Source organism: Gopherus flavomarginatus, chromosome 2, assembly GCF_025201925.1.
Source record: "Gopherus flavomarginatus isolate rGopFla2 chromosome 2, rGopFla2.mat.asm, whole genome shotgun sequence".
NCBI classification, from domain to species: domain Eukaryota; kingdom Metazoa; phylum Chordata; order Testudines; family Testudinidae; genus Gopherus; species Gopherus flavomarginatus.
The window spans coordinates 36,476,306-36,491,186 of NC_066618.1; the positions used below are offsets into that span (position 1 = coordinate 36,476,306).

General features: G+C 44.1%; 1 protein-coding gene across 7 annotated transcripts in view; it reads left to right on the top strand.

Moving 5' to 3' along the window:
* Positions 1–5,324: 5,324 nt before the first annotated feature.
* The window catches only part of ARHGAP21 (Rho GTPase activating protein 21), a 219,631-nt gene continuing 210,074 nt past the window's right edge, over positions 5,325–14,881 (top strand). For 2 of the 7 annotated variants that reach the window (XM_050938985.1, XM_050938984.1), the window contains exon 1: positions 5,833–6,773. In XM_050938985.1, coding sequence (XP_050794942.1) covers positions 6,699–6,773 — 75 coding nt within the window. In that variant the 5' untranslated portion in view covers positions 5,833–6,698. Of the gene's footprint in view, positions 5,349–5,832; positions 6,774–13,422; positions 13,440–14,881 lie in introns of those variants that run through there. The other 5 variants (XM_050938980.1, XM_050938978.1, XM_050938979.1 and 2 more) reach the window with 5 other exon arrangements.

Consider the following 14,881-nt stretch of genomic DNA (forward strand, 5'->3'; position numbering starts at 1 on the left):
GTTGCACATAAGTGGTCCCCGTCTTGTGCTGATTCAGGCAGTTAACTGATGCTGTGCAACCAATCCCCACTCAGTTCCTTCTGTACTGCAGAGGCCGAGTAAGTCATGTTAATAGTTCATCATGCTTCATACGCTTCAGAAAAAGTGCACATTAACTGGGCATATATATTGTGCATCCTGGGAAAGATTAGAAAGCCAAACTACACGTTCACATAATGAGGTTTGAAGTCTTACAGTAGTGCACTCCATTTTGTTCCCTGCAACATTCAAACAAATAATTGTTGCAATTAAACTAAAAAAAAAAATACTAGCTGTAGAGGATTTGTTCTGGCTAGACCATGTGGGGAAAAAGGGCTGGTGAGGACAAACTCCTTTCTATAGTTATCATAAAACCAATCCTACTTTTGATAAAACTGTAATTACTGCCTAATCACATCTGTTTGTTTTCTGTAAAACTAGAGTAATTTTTGCTCAGGATTATTTTTAAGGTTCAAAGTTATACCAGTTTCACTGGTGATTCAAACATTTGCCCAAATTACCTGCTGTAGTCTGTAGTTTTTAAAAAAAGTTTGGATTGATTTTAGTATAAAATCTTAACAGCCCCTGTTTAACGAGGGTTTCTTGTAACAAACAGATTGCCAAAATACAACTCCTTGAACTGTTCTGTAGTTATTGTAACTACATAGAAGCATGTACTCAATGGAAAAAAGGTTCTGGAAACATTTAAAATGTAACTATATCACATTATACAACCAAATATGATGGGCCAAATTCATCTAGGGAATGACTTCACTGAATACAGTGGAGTAACTCTAGGGATGGTGACTCAATATATATTTCTCGTTTGAATACATAATTTAAAGGGGATCTATTTTTGATTTCTTGGGTTAGTCTAATGTATCTGATGATATTTTTAATTAGGAACTCTTCAGGCATGAGGAAAGTTCCGTTCCATTGCTCAAAATGGAATAAGTTTGAGTACACCTTAGGAAGTTTGTATTGGTACAGGTTCACTGTCATAACATTTCCTCCCTGATCTGGACCTTAGCGTCCAAAATATGGGTGTTAGTATGAAAACCTCCAAGCTTAGTTACCAGCTTGGACCTGGTATTGCTGCCACCAGCTAGGAATTATATAGTGCCTAGCTCACTGTGGTCTCCCCAAAACCTTCCCTGGGGGACCCCCAGACTCAAATGCCTTGAGTCTTACAACAAAGGGAAATAACCCCCTCCCCTTGTTTCCTTGTTACTTCCTCCCAGGCTCCCCTCCCTGGACGACCCTAGGAGATTCCCTGCTTCCAGTCGTGGAAACACAAGTACCAAGAGATCTAATCTCTCTTCCCCCTCACCCAGAGGGTATGCAAAGTCAGGCTTAGTAAATCTAACACAAAGAGATTTTCCCCCTGACTTCTTCCTCCCACCAATTCCCTGGTGAGCTGCAGACTCAAGTCCCTGGAGTCCCCACTAATCAAAAAACTCCAACAGGTCTTAAAAAGAAAGCTTTATATAAAAAGAATGAAAAAAGGACATAAAAGGATCTCTGTATCAAGGTGACAATATACAGGGTCAATTGCTTAAAAGAAAAATGAATAAACAGCCTTATTCCAAAAGAACACAATTTAACACATTTCAGCAACTACACCCATGTAAATACAAAAAAAACCAATATAAACCTATTGTCTTACTATCCTTGTACTTACAACTTGGAAACAGAAGATTAGAAAGCCAGGAGATAGAAAAATCACTCTCAGAGCCGAGAAAAGAACAGACCAAGAACAAAGGACTCACACCCAAAACTTCCCTCCACCCAGATTTGAAAAAGTCTTGTTTCCTGATTGGTCCTCTGGTCAGGTGTTTGGCTCCCTGTGTTAACCCTTTACAGGTAAAAGAACATTAACCCTTAGCTATCTGTTTATGACAGTCACACACACACATTGTTATATTTTAAGCCAGTGGGGACTAGATGGATTGTTCAGGGAACTGGTAGAGACACAGAGCCTTTTGGCTCCAAGCTACTTGTCTGCATCCACCCCAGTGGCTTAAGTTAAATAAGTTGGTTGTCTGAGTCCAATTCAAAATCAATACAACACACAAAAATCATTGTCACTCTTATGAGTAGTTCATAGGACTACTTGTGTGAGTAAGAGATTATTCAGATACCATGGAGATGGGTGTGGTATAAGAACTTCAGTAGAATTGAGTAGTTCTCCCTGTGAATAATGGTGGCAGAATCAGGTCTGTAGTCAGCACCATAGTTGGCAGTTTTGGTAAATTGACAAAAGTAGAAATGTTGTGGAGAATGAAATGTCCTCACACTTCTAGAAGTGATTCCTACAAAATTTGGGCCAGGGGTAGTGTGGGGAAACTTGCAATACCATTGCTCATTCCACACATGTTCTGTGAACAAAGAACTTAAGGCTGGAGTGCATGCGTTTACAATCACACTTTCTTATACAAGGAAAATAAAAACTGAGGTCTTTTCTATGCTGTGTTTTTCTGCACCCGTGTAGCTACACTGATATTGCTCCACTGGTGGATGTTGCTCACTGACGTAAAAGAGATTTTCAAGGCACTAGAAATCAGGCCTGGAGTTCATTTGTGTTAAAATCTGCCTATTAAAATAGTTTAAAAACTTTCTATGTAGATACTATGATGTAGATTTGCAGTTAATATTGTAGCTGCTGTAGTAGTTACTATAGTGCAGGGGTCGGCAGCCTTTCAGAAGTGGTGTGCCGAGTCTTCATTTATTCACTCTAATTTAAGGTTTCGAATGCCGATAATACATTTTAACGTTTTTAGAAGGTCTCGCTCTATAATTCTATAAACTATTGTTCTATGTAAAGTAAACAAGTTTTTTTAAATGTTTAAGAAGCTTCATTTAAAATTACATTAAAATGCAGATCTTAACCGGGTGCACGCACTCCCTGGGGCAGGGCCGGTGCAAGGCTATTTTGTGCCCTAGGTGAAACTTCCTCTTTACCCTCTCCACCTGCACACCGGTTCATTGAGGGGCAAATCCCAACGAGCCTTTATAGAGCCCTGGGGCCAGCCGTGCCCAGGGGCTGCTCCCCAGACCAGGTTCCCCCCTCCCACTCCCTGAACTTCCCTGGAGGGTGCACAGCCCCTCCACGAGCCCTCCCCTCCCCTCCCCACCCCACCCAGGTGGCTCCCGCCCCGCGTCCACTTACTGGCTTTGCCAGGCTTGAGCCGCTGCAGCAGCTTAGCAGGGAGGAGCCACCTTCGGGAGGCACCAGAGAGCCAGAGCATCCTACTTGCGGCAGCAGCAAGCCCCATCCATGGAGGAGCTGGTGCGGTGCAGGGGGGCAGCAGCCCTGCAAAGGCCATGGTGCCACTAGCGGGGAGCAGCTGTGCCCCCCCACCCCTCCTGTCCAGGCTGTGGCCTGGCACCCCCTGGGGGCTCCTACAGGCTGCAGTGGATGTATGCAGGTGCCAGCCCCCATGTGCCCCCGGCTCCCCCCTTGCCTAGGGTTACCATATTTCAACAATCAAAAAAAGGGGAGAGCCCTCCCTCCATCCCCTGCATTTTGACACCATCATAGGACCTAATCACATCAGCCATACCATCAGGGGCTCGTTCACCTGCACATCTACCAGCGTGATATATGCCATCATGTGCCAGCAATGCCCCTCTGCCATGTACATTGGCCAAACCAGACAGTCTCTACACAAAAGAATAAATGGACACAAATCTGACATCAGACATCATAACATTCAAAAACCAGTGGGAGAACACTTCAACCTCTCTAACCACTCAGTGACAGACTTGAAGGTGGCAATTTTGCAACAAAAAAACTTCCAAAACAGACTCCAAAGAGAGACTGCTGAACTTGAATTAATACGCAAATTAGACACAATTAACTCAGGCTTAAACAGAGACTGGGAATGGTTGGATCATACACTAATTGAATCTATTTCCCTACGTTAAGTTCTCCTCACATCTTCTATGGGTCATTTTAATTATCACTTCAAAAGTTTTTTTTCTGCTGCTGCTGATAGCTCATCTCAATTGATTAGACTCTTCCTGTTGGTATGCATACTTCCACCTTTTCATGTTCTTTGTAGTCTGTGTGTTCCATTCTATGCATCCGAAGAAGTGAGCTGTAGCTCACGAAAGCTCATGCTGAAATAAATTTGTTAGTTTCTAAGGTGCAACAAGTACTCCTGTTAGTATTTGGATAGTTAGAAATCTTTCCCTCTGGGTTTAGACTGAATAATATAAACACCTTTCTTGGCATTCTAGATATATTATCAGGAGGAGCAGATATTGTGTGGTTGGGAGGTACAATTATCTCTTCTGTGGGACCCCCTAGATCAGAGCAGAAAGAAGGTTATGTAGGGCAAAAACACGCAACTAAGGAGACCCTTCTTTGCTTAGGAAGGTGGGGAAAAGATGGATCAAGAGAACACATCAATGCTGAATGCTTTTGGAAGCGGAGAGAGTTTGTGTTCTCCCCTTTAAACAAAAGTAAAACCAAAGGCCTCAAGACTTTCATTAGGAGAATTATGAGCCCTATTGACCCACTATCACAAAGAACCCCACCACATGGGACCTGAGTAACATCTCCCCCCCAGAGATTATTACACAAATATGGTGCAGCTGGGGGGCAGGAGGTTTGTTTCCAGGAGCCATGAGTAATTGGTAGGGAAAGGGAGTTGAGGTAGTTACTGTTTCCGGATTAAATCACTTGCTCTTGAATGCTGGACAGGAGGTTTTGAAATCGCTCCAGACTTGGGATGGGGAAGAGAGTGTTAGGTTAATTGTTATTATGGTAGGAATTTGTAAGTAGCAAGGGGTGAAAGAGGATTTAAAAGGGCCCGGCCCTACTACTGCGTCTGCTCAGTACGCAGATAGCGGCTTTAAAGGGAACTTGTGCGTTTTCGGGGAGCTGGGTCCCTGGGTTATGAATCCATGATAGGTGGCCAATGGCTCCGGATCGGAGGGGCACTTGGAGTTGGTCAGTTACTGCGTTTTTAATGTTAGCCCAGAGCAGGCAGATCTCGGAGAAGGCGCCTGGAAATTCGGGGGAGAAGGGCGCCAGCCCAAGCGGATAACAGCGAGTTGGTGCGGCAGGAAGGGGACAGGAGTATGAGGCTACGCTGGTTTCTGCTACCAACCCTGGGCGTGAACAGTTTTCCACGGCGCCCTCTGTTGGCTCCCCCAAGCCAGGCGTGGATCGGAGGGTGGAGCGGGTCAGGGAGGCATTTTCTGACACTATCAAGGCCCCGTGTGTTGTTCCTCCGGGCTGAACTTGGAGCTCCGGACCCGGGGACCGGACTGTAGCGATTTTGCTCGGGAGCAGGAGACTGGCCCCTTCTGCTTCAGCCCGGGTGCGGGAACCCTGCTACGAGCAGCGGGTGTCGGCTTTTGGGGGCAGGTCCCGCTTTCTCGTTAGCCAATGAGGAGCTGGAGTTGTGGGGGTCACAACGTGTCCTGTGACTTGTTATCCGCGCCGGGCAAGCGCGGGTGTATGGGGGGTGGGGTCACACCGTGCCGCTCTGGAGGGGGAGTCTGTGGGGTGTGTCGGTGGCCGCAGGGGAGCCCCCTGGCCCCGAGGCGGCGCTTGTGAATTTCAAGAAGCAACTGTAGTAAAAATATACACAAGAGCTGGAAAATGCCTCCTCCCCCCCCCGCCCGGCAGCCCGGGAACGCAGCGCCCAGCTGGCGCCGATCTGGGTGCAGCTGGCACCACGGGCCCGTTTGCCCCCGGCACCGCAGTGGGGGATTGAGTGCGAACTTGGCTTTCATTTGCCAGAAGGCACAGACCCGTCTCCAGCTCCTGCTAGGGACTGTGCGTTAAATTTCACTGCGTGCGCGGGAAGCTCGGGGCAGGAGCTGTCGGGTTGGAGGCACGGAGGTGTCTGTGGCTTTGATCAGGAATGGCTCCAGCTAATGCAGAGAATCGTGGGGGGCGTTTGATGCAAACTCCCACTACATCACAACCCCGACTTTGCCAGCTTCTCCCGCTGTAATACGCGGGGTCCCCCCCCACCCCGCGCCTTGGGGCAGCAGAGGGGTTGTCTGGGACCCTGTAATTCTGCAGACAGCCTGCAGCTGGCCCGGCGGCCCCCGTCTCCACCCTGGCTGCAGGAACGGGAAGCTCCCTGCAGTTGCCTTTGCCAAGACGTTTTTTCCTTCTCGTCGAAGTTGGTCAAAGTTGGCCGAACCGAGGTAGCAAAGTCACCCAAAGCGCTGCGCCGGGCGGACTCCTGCCCTCGCCGTGCCTGGGAGGAGGGGTTGGTGGCCAGCGGGATTTCTTTCCACACCCTGGCTCACGTACCCACCCCCTGCAGGGGCACGGCCGATTGTGTGTAGTGGAGGCGGTGGGCGCTTCCCGCTCCCCCCGCGTCTGGGGCTCCGGAGAGGAGGCGGAGGAGGAAGAGGAAGATGACGAGCCAGTGCAATTAGCCTAACAAGGGACGGGTGGCGGCAGCGGCGGCTTTACCCCCGCACTGACACATCTCTCCTCTCTCCCTCGCCAGCCATGAAGGTGGAAGCCGGGGAGTTCAGCTGAAGTCCAGGGGGATCGTCCTGCCCTGCCCCATGGCAGCTCCGTGAAGCCTGCCCCCGGCACGGGGCCGGCTCGGGTTGCTGCTGGGCGTTGGGCGGGCGGGCGGGCGAGTGTTTTCCAATGAGGGCTCCAGAGGATTTGCTCCTCCTTTGTAACCGGGAATGAAATAATGGCGACCCGATGGGCAGCGGGGCCGCCCGGGGTAGATGGAGGCACCGAGCCGCCCGCAGGCAGCAGCAGCCAGGTAGGTAGGAAAAGCGGGGTGTGTGTGTGGGGACGGGGGCTGGGTACGCCGCGCTAGGCCGGCTGGCGCTGAGCACCGGGAATGGCTTAGCTGGAGCTGGTTTAATGGCCGCCCCCTCCCTCCTTCCTGTCCGCCCGCCCGCCTCGGAGTGGGACGCTGGGAGCCGGGATCTGCCGGGAGGCGCCGCTGCTCCTCTAGGGGGATCGTCGTAAAGTTAAAGCGGCTCCTTCCCCCCCAAACACGCACTCGTGTGGTGGGGGCAGCGGGCCTCTCCCCCAGCTTTCGGGTGTTGTCGGTGTGAGGGGCAGCCTGGCCTGCCTGACCCCCATTACTCCCACCCTCCCCCAGGATGTCAGTGGCTGGGGCAGCCTGGCCTGCCAGCCTCTTTCGAGTGCCGCTGGTGTATGGACCCCCCTCTCCTTATGCAGGCGAACTCCAGCACCTTGCAGTGAGACGTGTCTGTGGGCACAGCCTTTAACTCCACGATATGCTGGTAGCCGGGTCCCTGCTGCCCCAGGCTCTGGTTTAAATATCTGTGTGGGAGTATTTATATGTCCTGTGTTGGTGGTGGAGCGTTCCTGTGTGTATTAAATGCCTTGTGGTAGCACTGCCTGTTCAGAGTGGTAGTCCTGGCTTGAAGGGCCCCCACCTCAAACCCTTCATTCTACACTCTGTATTATAGCATTCATTGCCCCCAGTGCTTCATAATTAATCAGTGCTGGACATCAAGAATGACTTTCTTCAGATCTTCTTGTATATGGCTTTAGCTGAACTCTCTTAATTCAAAACTTCAATAAGAAAATCAACATACTGTCACTATCTATTATACCAAGTCTGCAGCCTGCACAAATTCTATTCTTTCCCCTGGCTGTCTTTGATATTAAGGAGGAACCACCCATACTTTTGAACGTCATCAATAAGAAGAATGCTTTGCTTCACTGAGTTCACCTTAAGTGTTTTTATTTAAAAAAAAACCAAACTTTACATTACAACTGTTTCTAGTCTGCCACTGGTCTTGACTCATTCTAGTGCCTTGATGTAACAGCAGCACACATGGTATGGTAAGATCATCCCAGTGTTGAGACCCCGGTAATATTTTAGTACAACAGGTTGAGGTGGGGGCAGTGTTAGTTTTAATGCAGAATATGTTTGCTTTTGTTTTGTTAGTTTAAAACCTTAGTGGAAAAACTGACTATTGTGCTGGGGGTGACAGTGTTAATGTCACTTACTTTTTTTTTTTAAAGTTATCTGCATAACTGAAAGCTTGAGAATTCTTGGAAAATGTATCACATAACTTAACTTTACTGGAACATTATGGGAAGAGAAGAAACTGCACTTTTTAGTGCACAAATGAAACTGCTTAGTAATTCAGCTCATACTGAATCTATTGGATCTTTGGCACTAAGGTTTACATATAATCCACCTATCATTAGCATGAAAAACCATAATGAGTCCTTTGGAGTTTAGTCCATGTTAAGGACTCTTGGTGACTGTTTAATATGTAAACTGTTACCAAATGAACTAATTGTTATGGTTTTGAATTAAATTATATGTGAAGCTAGTTAATCCTCTGATTATAGGCATGATAGTCATAATAGCCACCTTTTACAGGCAAATTATCTGTTGAAAATAAGCATTTGTAGTGGAGATTCTCAGCTACAGCAGTTGATACAACAGTAGTATGACCATGGATAGCATATGTGATGGCTGAACAGATCCATCAAGGCTTTTCAAGTTTTCAGTTAATCCCATTTACATGCTGCTAGATATTCTAGAAGTAGGAGTTTTTTTGCTAGGCTGTAACTTTACAAAATATAACTTTGACCTAAAGGCTGCCACAAAAGTGATTAGTGGTTCTAGTTTGGGACCTCCTCCCTTATATGATTGGTTGAATTAGGGTTATGTGTACAGCATTTATTAAGTATAAATGGACTTTAGCTCTTTAAAGTGTGAATTACCATTTGATTTGCCAGGCTGATAATTTGCATTGGGATATTAAGGAAACAATTTAATGAAACCTTTTATTACAGACATTAAGATGTATTTTAGGTTTGCAGAAATATAGATTGCAGCTAATAGTGGGTCTTACTCACAGTGTGGTCATCTTGACACAAGACATGACAGTCACATGGACTAGATGGTGACAAATACTGTGCAATTTCTCTTCATCTCTCAGTATTACACACGTACATGTAATAGTTGGCTGCAAATTGATTTACATGCAGATGATGATACTATGCTTGAGGACTTCACATATTGACCTGTACTTACTGTAGGGAGAGGAGTTGAGCTTGAGTTGCAATAAATATTACAAGGATGTAATTCCTAGCTAGCTGCTAATACAGTTCCAAACCCTCTGTGACCATCAAGTCTTGCTTTCAAGTCTTTGGCCTCACCCTCTGTAAGCAGGGTAATAAGACTTGATTGTTATGGCAAGAGAAGAAATATCTGATAAGAGAGGGTATGCCCTGTGTCTGTGTCCATGCACACAGAAGTGGGAGAATGAGGACACGCATCTTGGCTGTTTCAGCAGGTACATACTGTATCAGTAGTCTCCTGCTTTGTTGGTAGTGGGGTGTGCCACTTGTTCTGCCACAATTCCTATTAATTTTTAATTCATATTTTTCTCCTGTTCTTTAACTGTTTTTCTTCTTGTCTTGGTTTCTAGTTGTGTGTTGGCATTTTCCTGTTTGCTCTTGCTTCCCCCTTGCTGAAATGACTGTTGTGAGAGCAGAGATCGGAAACTTGGGTTTAGACTTCTGTCTGAGTCCAAGGGAGCTGCGCCTATGGAGTTAGGTTTAGACTTCTACCTAAATTCAAGGGAGCTGCGCCTACGGGGAGCTGGCAGAGAAGGGAAGCAGCTTTCAGTGAAAGGGCAGCCTGCCACTCTTCTCGAAATTGTAGGCCTTGGCTACACTCACACTTTACAGCGCTGCAACTGGGGTGTGAAAAAAACACCCCCCTGGGCGCTGCAAGATACAGCGCTGTAAAGCGTCAGTGTAATCAGGGCAGCAGCGCTGGGAGCGCGGCTCCCAGCGCTGCACGCTACACCCGTAAGGGATGTGGTTTACATGCAGCGCTGGGAGAGCTCTCTCCCAGCGCTGCTGCTCTGACTACACTCACACTTCAAAGCGCTGCCGCGGCAGCGCTCCCGCAGCGCTGCCGGGGCAGCGCTTTGAAATTCCAGATGTAGCCATACCCGTAGAAACAGAATTGCAAACTGGGGCAATTGTCACTGAGCTTTCTCTATCACCACTGATCCTTCATTTTAAGGACCCCTCCACCCCACCGCACCCCATGTAGGGGAACCCAGCATGTTAAAAATGGAACTGGTATGGTACACTAGAACCTCAGTGTTATGAACACCTTGGGAATGGAGGTTGTTCATATCTCTGAAATGTTTGTAAGTCTGTACAAAATGTTATGTTCTTCCAAAAGTTTACAATTGAACATCGACTTAATACAGCTTTGAAACTTTACTATGCGGAGGAAAAATGCTGCTTTTAACTATTTTCATTTAAATGAAACATGCACAGAAACAATTTCCTTATCTTGTCAAATCTTTTTTAAACTTTCTCTCTATTTATTTTTAGTCGTTTAACACAGTATACAGTATTTGCTTTTTTTTTTGTCTCTACTGCCTCATTGCATACTTCTGGTTCCAAATGAGGTGTGTTTTTCACTAGTATGTTAGTAACACTGAGGTTCTACTCTATTATAAAATGTCCAGCTTTCTGAACAGTTGACCAATAATCCACACTGGAGTTACCATCTTGGATTTCCTATGAGAAGAAAGCATCCGGACCACCACTTGCATAGCTTTAAAAGCTTCGCTTTTATTTTAAATAACATTACTGCTTATATATCAAATGTACTACAGGTGTGTGCTGTAATAATTTTACTATATAGAAGTAAAAGGCAAAGATGCTATTTGCACCTCAAACTCAGTTTTGGAGAACAAACTTGTACTCCATTAGCTTTATTGCTTAAGTAAAAGCTATTAAGCACAGCTCTGAACTCCAAGGGATATTATCACAAGCCTACCTTTTTTTTTTTTTTTTTTTTTTTTAATTCACTACCTTTCCCCTTATGACAGCTAAAGATTTGATATGCTGGAGATATAGAGAAGTAATGTATTACTTAGTTATGTTACTTGGATTTTAGTGCAAACATGATTTCTAAAGATAAGAGGTCTCAAAAAGATAAGTTTCTGTTCAGTTTAATTACCGGTTAAATTATTAGGAACAGCTATCTTAGAAAACTTTGAAAGTTTTCTAAGTGGGGAATAAATGCTCGAATAGGGCTAGGTATCTAAAGGGTTTCTGTCTGTGAAGTCTGAAGTACAGTGGTAAATTAACAGCTAATCTAAGTATCAAGTCACAAAATATTATATAGGTTTAAGCAGCAAAGAGTCCTGTGGCACCTTATTGGAGCATGAGCTTTTGTGGGTGAATACTATGAAAGCTCATGCTCCAATACGTCTGTTAGTCTATACGGTGTCACAGGACTCTTAGTGTGGATCTGTAAAAGCAGCGAACACGGCTACCCCTCTGATACTTGTATAGGTTTAGTAAGCTAAGGACTGTGTATTTGCATCATATTTAAAACTTTATGGACGTATGAAAGCCACCACTTTGAATTTTGAAAGCCACCACTTTTTCAGGACATCAGTGAATCTGGGACTGTAAAGCTTAGCTGGTGTGTAGTGCATGTGTATATTTAAAAAAAATAGATTCATAACAAGTTTATGAATGCATGGACAGAACTTTCTTTTAGGATTAGTACTCCTTTCAGTAAGCATGTGTAATTTGTGGTGATATGGAGTTATGCACATGTTTCAATCAGAGAATAAGTATGTATAATATAAATTCCAAGATTACCAGAAAGGGTGGTGGCCAGCTTTCAAAATGGCTGGGTCAAGTTTTGCTCTGTCATGCTAGAATGATGTTGATTTCACAGGAGTTATTTTTGACCTACACTGGGGGAAAATAGAGCAGAAGTTAGAACTCTCTTTGGGAGAAAACATTACCTGTTTGGAAATCTAAACAATTTCTATTTTGGCACTATCTTGGGCTAATATAGATGAGTTATAGGCAGAGCCTTCTAATGCAGCTATGGATAACAGGTTAGGCAATCCCCACCTTCACCAAGCCTAGTTGATGTCTGTCCTTAAGGATTTTGAACGCTGTGCCATGCAAGGGACTGAGTCCTGCAAAGTACTTAGCACTTTTGTGGGAGGCACTTAGTGACCTTGCAGAGTGGATCCTAACATCTCTGAATACAAAATAACTTGTGTGCTTTTTCTAATGTGTGCTGAGCACAGATAATACACCTGTGCACACTGTAGCAGGAACTGTCTAAATAGTTACTGTTTTTTTTATTTTTATTTTTATAAACTGGTTTGGTGCAAACAAAGTTCGAGGCCCAGTCTGGACAGGGTTTGTGTTCACTTTTGTAAATCTATTATTTAGTCTAAAATGTACCAATTAATGTTAAAATGACATTTCACTGCCATTGCTGCCCCCATAACATTTTTTTTTTGTCTTTCTGAAAGATGATTGAGGTGGTTATGGGGAAAACTTGTTCTGCTGACATGGTTTATATATTTCAGGATTATGCTTTTTTGAATGTGGCATACTCTTTAAAATATGTAAAACATCCTCAGTGGTTGGACACTTTAATTTAGTGGTAACAGAAATGGCTTAGAAAATGTGGGACAGCTTTTACTTTTTCAAGGAACTGTCAAATGATCACAAGCAATAGTGCTGTGATGCTGGTGCCATTCAATAGAAATGCATGTAACGTGTAGACTTTTCAGGCAAAAGGTTTTAATCACTTTTTTTTTTCCTTTTATGTCTGTAGTTCAGCTCTCTGATTAACCATTTGGACAATACAACCCCGTTCTCCACTGCTGGTGTTCTTTTTCCCAATGATAAGAGCTGGAAGGGGGCAGAAAAGATAAGCTTGTTTAATAGATATTGTTCAGTGACTTTTTTCCCCTACAGTTATGTCTATTTTATATAGGATAGAAATAGAATTCATTTTTTAGGAAACTGTTGAATAAAAATGGATTTAAGGTGTCATTGTTCTGAACAGAGTAACAGCAGGACTTATTAATGTGAGCTACTAGCTATGCAATATACTTCCACGAAGGGGTTTTAAGTCCATATTTTGAGCTTGGTTCTTGCTTTGGTGGCAGTGTGCTAATCACCTTGTACAGGTAGTGGGCCTCATTTATTTGGCTAGATTTCTCAAACTTTTGTATTGGTGACCCCTTTGACATAGCAAACCTGAGTGTGGACCCCTCCCTCCCCCTGCAATTAAAACATTTTTTTTGTTTGTATATTTAACACTATTATAAATGCTGGAAGCAGAGCGGGGTTTGGGGTGGAGGCTGAAAGCTCGCGACCCCCCTATGTAATAACCTCATGACCCCCTGAGGGGTTCAGACCCCCAGTTTGAGAATTGCTGTGCTAGATTGAATGGTACATTGGGATAATTGTCTTAATCGGTTTGTTTATAAAAACAAATATATATTTACATACTTCCCTCCTCCATGCCCTTTTCACAGGTCACTTCTTAAAATGTATATTTTTGTGTGAGTTTGTTCAGCACCCAGTACAATTGGCTGTGATCCTGGTTGGGGCCAGTGGGTTTTACTGCGAAGTAAGCATTAAACAAGACTTGGCTTTTAATGTGAATATAGCCAGTGTATCATATGTACATGAATATGTCTAAACAGAAAATCCCTTTTTCACTCCCAATTCCACGCTGATATAAATATTTAATGAATATATACAAAACCCGTAAAACCTCATCAAAATGCATCCTTTTTGTCAGAGACAAGGTGCTGCTTGGTTACATTAGCTTTGAGGATTCTAGTCATTATGTCAATCATATATGCTTTGCATTGTGACTTCATCTTCTTAAGATCAGAAAGTTATTTAGTTTTATTTTTGCATTGTAAGATGCAACATTAATGCTCTCTCCTAAAGTAAGCTGTTTAGAAAGTTACTCTTATATTTTCTTAGTAGCAGTGCTGCATATATGTTAAGCATTCCTTTTTAGATCTGTGTTCCCCCCTCCCCCCCCCTTCTTCAGTTCCTTAGTTTTTGGTAGAGGAACTGTACAAATAGTGCCACTGCTTCTTTCTGGGTTAGTCAGTGGGATATAAATGAATTGCTTTCAGCTGAAAGCAAACTGTTTTTGCCTTATATTGTCTGGCTTCAGTTATAACAGCTTGTGTACTGTGAGCTCTCTTATACAAACTACATTACCCAAAGCATTGTGGGCTGTCACTAGACTGAATGGGCATTGTAGTTTGGGGAGCCTGGTATGGATCACGCTGTTAGTAAATACTTTGTGCTAGACATGGTTCAATGTCAACACCCTTCTTTAATTCTGAAAAATGCGAACAGCTGTTTAGGTTTTGAATGTTGCTTGCAGTCATGAGTTTACACCCTTGGGAGGATAGGTAGTGGACCTATTTTTGTTTCCAATTTCTTTATTCCCTTTTGCCAGCTGCTACTGCTTCAGTGAGGGTGAATGAGGTGTCTCCTCTGAGGCCAGAACTAATTATGGATAGTCTGTTTGCTTTTATGTATGTCATTTGCATAATGTGTTGGGGGATACTGTATGGTTTGCACAAAGCACTAGAAAATGTACTGTAGGGAATAATCCTGTACTAGCACCTGGGGGTGGACTATATATGGTCTCATCTTTCTCATTTGTTTTTGTATCTGTGAGATCTTGCTCTTAAAAACCAAATAGAACTCATTAAATCCTATCAGAGGGACACTCTTCATCGCAACTGTTTAACAGAAACAATCTGCCCAAATGAAATGAAAGGAGAGCCTTGACCATGCTTGTAAATTAGTCTTACATTTGTCCTTTCCTCACTTGTATTCATTGAATGAAATGGTAATATAACCCAGTGATTACTGGAAGGAAAAACTTGCATATATTCATTCACACTTTAATGGACTAAACTTTAATATTTTTTAACAATTATTGTCTTTTTTTAAAATCTAGCCAGGTCCTCTAAAGACAATGGAGGAGTGGTACAAGCTACCCAAAAAAGCACCACACAAGTGTGAGGATTTCCTTGA